This window comes from Corylus avellana, chromosome ca5 (assembly GCF_901000735.1).
Source record: "Corylus avellana chromosome ca5, CavTom2PMs-1.0".
Taxonomy (NCBI): domain Eukaryota; kingdom Viridiplantae; phylum Streptophyta; class Magnoliopsida; order Fagales; family Betulaceae; genus Corylus; species Corylus avellana.
The window spans coordinates 20781304-20791391 of NC_081545.1; the positions used below are offsets into that span (position 1 = coordinate 20781304).

The following is a 10088-nucleotide window of genomic DNA, read 5'->3' on the forward strand; positions in this document are numbered from 1 at the left end:
GGTCATTCATACATGGTTGGTTGCTAATGCACTTGAGAAAGTGTGTTATTTAAAAGAAAAAAAATGGAGAGTTCATTGACAAATAGCTACTGTAAATCCATTGGTTTTGCAATTTCCCCTTCTCGTAATGATCATTCTATATAGTGATTTTCCAGATGGAAGAGGGGTTTGGCTTACTAAGGAGTGCCTTCATAAAGGCAAAAACCACAAATGAAATAGATAGTTCATAGCTGTTAAAACTGTTAAAACTATCATTTATAGCTGTTAAAACTGCTACCTAGGGCTACTTCTTCTGTTGGCTGTGCTGCAATGTAGTTTATCACTTGGGAAGGGGAACAGCTTCAAGCTGGTTTATACACACTCTTGGTCTTATACAGGGCTTTAACATTAAAGCAATACAAAATTTGTTTGGTATTCTGCAAGTGAAGAGCTTCGGATCTTTCCGCTGTTCCTTAATGCACTACAAGATAATTGATGTTTAGGGGCGACTGCTTTTGGACGCTAAAAGTCATTGAGTGGACACTGTTGATCAACAGAGTCAACACTTCAACGCTAAAGAGTTGGACGCTAATGGTCCGACGCTAATGATCAACTGTTGATCATTAGCGTCGACTTGGAAGTGGATGCTAATGATGACCTTAGTCGACGCTAAAAGTCTTGTATGTTGGACGTTCTAGATGCTAGTGCTCCACTATCAGCGTCCACTCAAAGTGGACGCTAATGGGTCTTAAAAAAATAAAAAATCAACCATCAGCACCCAAATAAAAAATTAATCATCAGCGTCTAAACGAAAGTGGACGCTGATGGTTCCACCATCAGCGTCCACCTAATGTGTCTTAAAAAAAATAAAAAATCAACCATCAACGTTCAAACGAAAGTGGACGCTAATGGTGGCATCATAAGCGTCCACTAAATGGTCCTAACTAACTAAAAAAATAAAACAATTTTAAAAGATGTGTCTATATTCAAAAGATATATAAATGATCCTAGTGAAAAGAATAAAAATTTCATGACAGAAAAATACCAAAAATAACTCAGAGTTGTCAATTAATGAGGAAAGTTTGCAGGCTGCCTAAAGAAGGAGCACGTTGCCTGCAACAGGCACATTCAAAATCAAGTCAGCAGCATTATCAATTCTAACATTGCAAAACATCTTTATTCTCAAAATGTACATAATAAGGACACTTGCCTCTAGTTTGCAAGATCTTGAGGATCCAAATGACATGCTGTCAGGACATGGAGGACAATGGAGGGGTTGGCAGACAAGGGGAATTCTCCGGGGATGGAATCCCCAAAGCAATGGCGTTGCTGTCGCTGAAATGCTGGTACAGGTGAGGAAACAATAGCAGTAATTGGCTGGTCAGGAATGTTATGGTATTATTGAATAGTTCGCGGATGAGTAGATGCAAATTGCTGTGAATTAGGAAGACATGAGCACAAAAATTACTACATTACTCTCGCCAATGAGTATCCAATGCCTAGATTTAAATATATCTTACTATTTATATCCATTAGTAACTTATCAAAAAACTATTTATATCCATTAGTGGAATACTAGGTAGATGTATCTACCTTGAAATATGTATGGATCAGCAAACTTCAAGTCTCAAACCTACAGACAAAACGCATGTTCATTAAATTTACTTGTATAACAAAAACTGAAAGAAAACTGAATTATATAACAAACTATCTCCATTTGAAGAAACCCATTTTCTGAAACAGACCTAAAAGAAAAATCATCCTATAGAAACAAAGATGTGCATAGATGTACCACAGGAATTTGTGAACCGATCATTGAAAAGTGATGCATATAATCAAGTGAAAACAGCCTGATTAGAGCATCCAAATTGAAAGGACCAGCATTAACTCGCACATATTATCAATTCGATGAGTCAAAGCTGTGAATTTAAAACACGCCAAAAGAAGAAACGTTGAAGAGAAGAATACCAATTCTCAATGGGAAGGGATATTCCACATCCAAAAGAAACCCCAAAAGAAAAGAATTTTGACATGAAAAGAAAAACGCCTATTCTCGTAAATTCATCATAGCTTAAAAAAGCTAGATCAACATGATCAAAATGAACCAAGCAAGCCAATTCCAACACCCATCATTCAAAACTCAGAACAGGGGTCACAATCATAAACAATCTTGCGTAGAAACGACACAAAAAAAGTCTTTCGTTTTAGCAAACCCAGATTGTAAAATCTATCATACATCAAGTCACAACATCAAGTCATCATCCAAATATAATAACCCAAGTGAAGAACATTGCAAAAAAAAAAAAAAAAGAAAGGTGAAATCGCAACTCAGTTAGCTATTGATTATGTGAGAACTCAAAACCATTAAAAGTAACTCAAAAGGGCTAACCTCATCAAAATCATCAAAAATATGTGAGAACTGTCCCAAGAACCAAACTTGCCAAGGGAGAAAACTATTAAATAACCGGTCTTTCAGCTCCAAAAACTGGTAGCAAATTTATTTTCAAAATGTCTTTCTAAATCTGGAAAATAAAAAAGAAGATTGAAGTATAAAACTACTACGGCTGAGAGGCACTGCAAGCTAGATGCCCTTAAGAAGTGCCTTTGATGTTCATCCCCTTTCTCATGAGCCAATGCACATACTTTATGAACCCACTTTTCAATGTTATGCGTGTAAAACAAAAATATTGCTTATTAATGTTTGATGAAGACAGAAGAAAATGTATCCAACTACACAAAACTTAATATATGTTTTACAATCCATGGCCAGCAAAATCCCAGAACCCATAATAAAGTACTTACCTGCATCCTCTTCCTTGCCAATTCATTCTCATCAGCAATTTGAGTAATCTATCACAATGAACCAATATATAGTATCAGAGACAATGAGAACAAAACCCAACATGATAGAGAAAGAGATACTAAAAATGTTTTTCTTCATGAAACATATCAAAGTGAGAACCTGCTTGGGTGGTTTAATTTTCTTGTACTCTTGTCATCCTGCATACACTTAAAAAGAAAATTTAAAAAGATATTATTACTCTCTTACATTGTTTACTCAAAGTTCTTTGACCTTGATAAACATGCCAAGGGAGATTTACTAACTCAAACGTTCTTGAACCGAAAATTTTGCGAATATCTTAACATAATATAAACCAAATAAAAAGTACCAACAAATACCCAAATATGCATCACCAAATAGAAAGTACCAATAAATATACATTACCAAATAGAAAGTACCAACAAATACTCAAATACACAGTACCAAATAGAAAGTACCAATAGCTACCTAAATACACAGTATAAAAAAATACATTCCAAATAGATGGTATCAAAAAATACATCCTAAATAGATAGTATCAAAAAATTCCCAACCACCTAGTTATTCCAAAGCTCCCTCAAATGTTGGCTTGGCTTGATTCACCTACAATCAAGCTCCCCCTCCGGACCTAAGAATAATAGAATTTCATATAATAATCAATAAGCTTTCTAACTATTACTTAATATGTGTGTTTTTGTAAAATTAACGAATAGGTAAAGTTTCTCTAACCCTCCAATACGTGACATTAAGAAATCAACAGTGGCTTGCATTTTCTCCGTTACTTCCTCCAGCCTAGCGGTTTTGGCAAGTGACACTTGTAGAGTGGCCTTTGTCCCTTGAAGTTCGCTTTGAGTCTCTTCAAGTCTTTTCCTGCACTCGTCATGGTTGTCAGATTGGGTGAACGATTGCGCTTGAGATGAACTTAAAGGGGTAGGTATAAGACCGCATCCCATTCCTCTGACATGCCCAGATCGTCGACCCCCTAGCACTTTTGTTACTATTTCTTCCATGCGCTCCTCCACACTGCCATCCTCCATGGCCTCGCTGCTTGTTAATTCTCGCATCTCAATCTACACAAGTCATAGTTGGCCTTAGTTTAATATATACTTCATGCAAGTAAGTTTATTATTCATGTTCTTCACTAATAAAATTAATGATCGGAGCGTAAACATTTACTTACAAATAGACTTTCACATTTGGAGTTCACAAAAGTCCCATCTTTTTTGAGATGGGTATACTTATATAGATCAACATGATTGGGCTTGACTTTTGTTTCTTGTTCCTACACATAATACATATAATCAAAGTTTACACTAAATAATGTTACTTTCATAAAATTATGCTACGAGATACTTACATGTTTGTAAATGACATTGACAAATGAACAAGTGCCAGATGTATGCTTTGTTTCCAAGCAGCTTCTATTTTTTTTATTTCGTTCAGACTTTTTCTATGAAATTTGAAAAAAAAAAAAAAAAAAAACACAATTATTCATAAAATGTCTTCCAGGTGTATGCAAATTATATCAATCTTAATTTTCGAATCAATATAATAATATATATTTACCTTCCATGATGTCGCATCAAATGAGTCACATATTAGTTTCCATTGATCAGGACTATACCCTTCCGGCAATGTTTCCCGCCCAAGAGCCTTAGCCCTGGCAATCGCCTCATCATCGTTTGCTTTAACGCCTTCAAAATATTTCTTGTAATGGTCCCTATACAAGTTCGAACGAAGTCTAGCATATGCACGACCCATTTTATTCTCAACAGCTTTGTTGTGCTCGTATCGTCCCATATTCAATTCGAAGTTTGACTGATACATAATAAATAAGAAAACAATGATAAAAAATGTGTCACATTATTTTTTCATAGGAAACATATCCTTAAACATTGATAGTCATACCTTAACATGGTATAATAGCTTGCTCTTTTGCGCAGTTGGGACCTTTTTCCATTCATCGTGATGGAGTTCGCACATGTTACGAACAAGTTCTCCAATCTTGCTCGCAAACCACGCTGCATTCTCGCCTATAGGTGCCCGGTGTTTATTTGGGATGTTTAGAACAATAGGACCATTCTTAAGTACGTGGTCACTCAACTTCTTACACTTTGTCTTACCCCTTACCCTTCTCACAGTCGTGCTAGCTGTTACGCAAAATATGATAACGTAGTATGTTATATTTGAAAAAGTATATTGTTAAATGTCTATAACAAACCAAAACAATACAAAAATAACATTTAATAAACATATAATTCATATGAACTTACAAGATGTAGTAGGGGCGGCTCCCTGTGAATCCAATCTTGCCATTGAGTGAATGGGATTAGAAGACTCGTGCGAAGGATGCCCCTCCACTAACTCGGTGGGGGGCGACATTTGCATACTTGTATCACCAAACTTGGAATTGGGACTCGAACTCGAACTCTCACGCTCGTCAATAAGGCCTCGGCCTTGACCTTGGCTTGGGCCTCGTACTGCTCGAACAGGTTTGTGTCGTATTGCTGTCATTGTTATGATCAATCTACTAACAACTAAAAAACCAAAAAAATTAGATTAGTCAAATTATAACCATATAGCATGTTCAATATTTTTGACAAAGATACAATAATCATGCTATTAATTCATTATGAAAAATGTTCCATCAAATATATTAGTGTTTTACTACACAGACAATTTGCAAAAAAAACACCACAATATATATATATATATATATATAGAGAGAGAGAGAGAGAGAGAGAGAGAGAGAGCATCAACTTCATAAAATATGTTAATACACTTTGTACTTACACCTAAGGTGAGCTTACGTTCAACACATTTCATCATCAGTTTCATACTCAGAGTCTATATCAATCATTGTTACACACATTAACAAAAAGTCTCTCCAGCAAGCAAAACTCACCAGAACAAAGTTACAAATAACTAAAGCAAAACAACATACAAAACTCTTCCCAATCTTCTGGGAAGACCAAAGAAAAACAGCAAAAACAGCTAATAGGGTATCAGATTATAATTGTTATTGCAATATAAGCACAGGCCCTGGAGTGTCTTTATTAATATTTCATTTGCTCCAAAACAAGCATATAATTTGAAATTATACTTGAGAATAACCTCAAAATTTTTCCACAAATTAAAAAAGAAGCCCTCTATGGGTCCTTTAGGCGTTGTGCTTTGTGGTTATTTTTGAAGTTCAGATATTTGCAATCCTCCTTATTGTTGTTGCTGTACTGTACTTATCAAAAAATTTCCTATCTAATTGATAGAACCCTAGTGAAGAGCTGACACATCACTAGAAATAAAGAACTTGGCAGATCCGGGGGGATTCCAATTGCATTTTATGACATTCAAGCAGATTTATTTTATTTAATGTACTGTTAGCCAGTTGGTTGTTTTGGCTATGCATTATATGCTATGATCTTGTCACTGCTCTGTGTTTGTATCAATTCTGCTCCTTTTTACACTTAACATGCCGGAATGTTTAGAGTATTCCAGTTTATTATTGTTCCAATATCCTTGATATTATAGCATTCGTAATAATTGCAGACGAGGAGGATGGACAATCCAGAATAACAAGAATTTCCAGACGATGTCTCATTGTTGGAGGCTTCAGTGTCTTTCAAATTCAGAGGGATTCCAATTGCATTTTATGACATTCAGTATACAGTTTGGGTGTGGCAAAAACAGCTCCCAAATTATGCAAAATCAACTCAATACATGACAAAAAAAAAAGACAACAACAACAACAGCAAAAAAAAGAGTCCAACAGAGCAAGCTTAAACCAGAGACCCAAAAACACACAGGCAAGATTTACTTTCAAACAAGAAAAGAAATGTGATAATAATGGAAATCTGACCTCTGCGTCGGCGAGATTTAAGGTCTGAGATAGAATTCGTGCTCCAGTTCAAACAAATCCTCTTACAATATGGGCTGTTGCTCGAAATTGTTTTGTGGGACTCGATTTCTTCAATATACAGTTTGGGTGTGGCAAAAACAGCTCCCAAATTATGCAAAATCAACTCAATACCCGACAAATTACCAAACAGATCGCTGAAAATAAATCAGAAAAACCTAAATTAAAATTATATATACAAAAAAAAAACAACAGCAACAGCAAAAAAAAAAGTCCAACAGAGCAAGCTTAAACCAGAGACCCAAAAACACATAGGCAAGATTTACTTTCAGACAAGAAAAGAAATGTGATAATAATGGAAATCTGACCTCTGGGTCGGCGAGGTTTAAGGTCTGAGATAGAATTCGTGCTCCAGTTCAAACAAATCCTCTTACAATATGGGCTGTTGCTCGAGATTGCTTTGTGGGACTCGATTTCTTCAACCATTAAACGATAATACATGAATACATGGTGGAGGATGAGAGAGAGGGAAAGAATAATAACACACCTGCGGGTTCTAGAGTGCTGGCCACGGATTGCAGAGGAGAACAGAGGGAGAACGTGAGAGAAGAAGAAGATGAAGAGACCCAACATGGACGCTATTGACCTTGAAAGTGGACGCTTATAGTGTACCTATCGTCCGCTTCGAAAGTAGACGTTGATTATAAGTGTCCACTTTTCGAAAGTGGACGTCCACTTGGACGCTATTGATCTTCTACTTTCACCTTTTTTTTATTTTTTTTATTTTTTTTTTATGTAGGATTATTAGTGTCCAATGACTCCAATGTAAATGGACGCTGATAGTTTATTATTAGCGTTCGTTAATACTGAGCATTATGACTGATTATTAGAGGCTGCCCCGGATCTGTACATTTCTTGTAGTGATAAAAAAAACTTGCAACCTTTCATATTGCACCACCCTTCACACCTCTACGGAGGTGGAGAGCCACCTCCACCGTCCCCTTTGTGAGGTGGACAAGGTTAGAGCCACCCCCACCACCCCCTTATGGGGCGGAGTCACCCTCCATCTCCTCCTTTTGCGTGGTGGAGGATGGGAGTAGGATGGATTTTTTTTTTTTTTTTAATTGTCTATTTATGTACATGAAAGTTTGAAGTGTATATGATACTTGTGTCACGTTTTCATTAGTATAAGATAGACAATATAACAAGTGACAAGTTTTCCCAAAAAGACCAGTCAAAAAATCTAACTAAGAAACCTATTTGTCGCTCAAACTCTTCATTACTTTAATTATCCAAAATTAATAATTCGGTTATTATCTTCCATAGAGGCAAAACTCTTGGACTTTAGGGATTATTTCCCTTTAATAAATATTAAACTTTTGAAAGATGTATGGCTCCGCTGCACCCTCCAAAAAAAAAAAATGGTCCTTTGAGAATATAATATCATCAACCCCCAAACTTTGGACATATTGTCTAAACGTAGGCCTAAATCAGTCTCAACAAGTTGGTTCAAAAAATGATATAATTTGTAAAAGAAGTGGGTTTAGTGGTCAAACTAATTATATTTCACGCTTCAAATGTTAAATCAAATAATAGTGAGTTAAATACGTACGCATGAGTTTGGGCTTCTACTACATATACAAATTAGTTACCCATTTTCCTAAGAATTGTGGTTTTTTTTTTTAAGAAAAATAAAATGAATTGTTATTTATCCAAAAACAAAAATAAAAAGAATTGTTCAAGGAAAGAAATTTGAATGTTTTCATTATAATAATCTCTGCTAGAAATTATTACAAAGTCAAATTTCCTATAGGAGTCTAATCCACGGTCTAATCCACATACCAACTAATCTCCACGAATCCCCACTAATCCATTAGGCCACATCCCACTAATCCATCAGACAACAACCAAGCTCCATAGACAGCAAAGCTTCAAGGCATCCGTACGTTACTTGATCATGGCTCAACTCAACCCGGTCCCATTTGCTCCTCCTCATTTTTCTTTGGATTGGAAGTTTCTGTCCGAGAAGCTCCATTACCAGTTCTGTCATCCCAGCCTTACTCAACTCTGGCTAGGCATATTTTTCAACAGCAAGAATCCCAAGATCTAGGGCAATCATATTTTTCAAAGCTTTTGGAGAGCTTTGTCTATGCCTACTCCAACAATCTTCAAATTCTCGTTACTCATAAACTCTAAGAGAAGAAGGGGAACTGAGCAACCAACTTGGTTGACTTGGAAAATGAGACACCGTCAGCCCACCCACAGATGCAAAGTGGTGACTTCAAACTCCTGTTGGCTGCCAAAGGCGTAGCGCCACCAGACGTCAAGTGCTACTATCAGTCCAGGGTGCATCTCCATCTTAATTTGGGTAAGCCAATCCTCGACATCGGATGAGTCCTTGGTGACGATGGTGTCAAAGGAATTTGAAAATGGTACTGACACTGTAATGGTCACCGCCATTGTTGAGAGATGAGAGGTGCAATGAGCATGAGGGTGTGTGCATGAGGGGTGTAGTAGTGTAGTGCAGGTAAGACAAAATATTATGTTAGCGAGAGAATATCTTTGCGCGCAGTTAAATGTAATTGGAGAGAATTTTTCTTGAGCCTTGCGGCTTGAAATCGGAGTGAACCATGGTCAGAGCCAGCAAAGTCAAATGCACCACTTAAGCCCCCATTAGCCGCCTTATACGATTAAGAATCACACAGTTTAAATTTTAAAAAGAGGACATCGGCTTTTAAATATCATCTAATGTCCAAGTCTAAGGTCTAATTGTAAAACTAGCGTCTTCCTACACAAAGCAAAAAAACAGAACCCAACCAGCTTTAAGCATTGGGCACATGATCTCCATGGCAGAGCTTGAGTTCAAGCCGAGATCTTGAGCCGAGCTCTCGAGTCGAGCTCTTGAGTTGATATCTCGATCCGAGCTCTTGAGCCAAGGTATGAAATGTGGTTTCAAGCTCAGCCCATAGGAAGCTCTCGCTCTCGCTCGAGATCAAGCTCGAACTTGTTGAGAATGTCATTCTGAACTAAAATTTAAGATAATTACTTTCTAGGGTTCAAACAATTGGTGGTGCGTCCAAATTTTGAAGATGTGGCAAAATGAAGTTTGAAATTGAGTTGATTTAGAAGGTTGATGACATAATAAATCTAATATTTTTTATTTAATTTAAACATTCTAAATCTTAGGGGTGTCAATGCGGGCAGTTTTTAACCGCTAACTACTATAACCGCTAACCGCTAACCACTTAACCGCTTAACCGTATTACCCGCTAACCGCTATAACCGCCTAGCGGTTAGCGGTTATTGGGTTTACTAACCGTAACCGCTAACTGCTAACCGCCTTTTTTATAATATATTTTTATAATTATAATTATAAAAATATTTATACATATAACATAATCACTTGATCATTAAATCACAATTTTTTTTAAAAAT

General features: G+C 36.5%; 1 protein-coding gene across 6 annotated transcripts; it reads right to left on the reverse strand.

Annotated features, from left to right (window-relative positions):
* Positions 1-784: 784 nt before the first annotated feature.
* Positions 785-7343, reverse strand: LOC132182730 (uncharacterized). Of its 6 annotated transcripts, none has more exons than XM_059596054.1 (12): positions 7201-7341; positions 7022-7129; positions 6657-6850; positions 5074-5337; positions 4709-4950; positions 4367-4618; positions 4158-4250; positions 3981-4082; positions 2942-3870; positions 2782-2829; positions 1573-1612; positions 785-1413 (listed from the first exon to the last, which is right to left on the reverse strand). In XM_059596054.1, the coding sequence occupies exons 4-9, from the start codon at positions 5312-5314 to the stop codon at positions 3469-3471; spliced, it is 1332 nt and encodes a 443-aa protein (XP_059452037.1). In that variant the 5' UTR covers positions 5315-5337; positions 6657-6850; positions 7022-7129; positions 7201-7341; the 3' UTR covers positions 785-1413; positions 1573-1612; positions 2782-2829; positions 2942-3468. The 6 variants fall into 6 exon arrangements, with proteins under 6 accessions (XP_059452037.1, XP_059452041.1, XP_059452040.1 ...); XM_059596058.1 differs by having other exon boundaries at positions 2942-3428; positions 3530-3870; positions 7022-7341; XM_059596057.1 differs by having other exon boundaries at positions 5074-5327; positions 7022-7341.
* Positions 7344-10088: the final 2745 nt, after the last annotated feature.

What these genes read in the sequence shown, in the direction of transcription:
- LOC132182730 (XM_059596054.1), bottom strand. Translation starts at nt 5,314, where the DNA reads ATGACAGCAATACGACACAAACCTGTTCGAGCAGTACGAGGCCCAAGC. An exon ending in AGCTATTATACCATGTTAAG is followed by an intron (nt 4,619 to 4,708) that starts GTATGACTATCA and finishes ATTATGTATCAG; the next exon opens with TCAAACTTCGAATTGAATAT. An exon ending in TTGATGCGACATCATGGAAG is followed by an intron (nt 4,251 to 4,366) that starts GTAAATATATAT and finishes CAAATTTCATAG; the next exon opens with AAAAAGTCTGAACGAAATAA.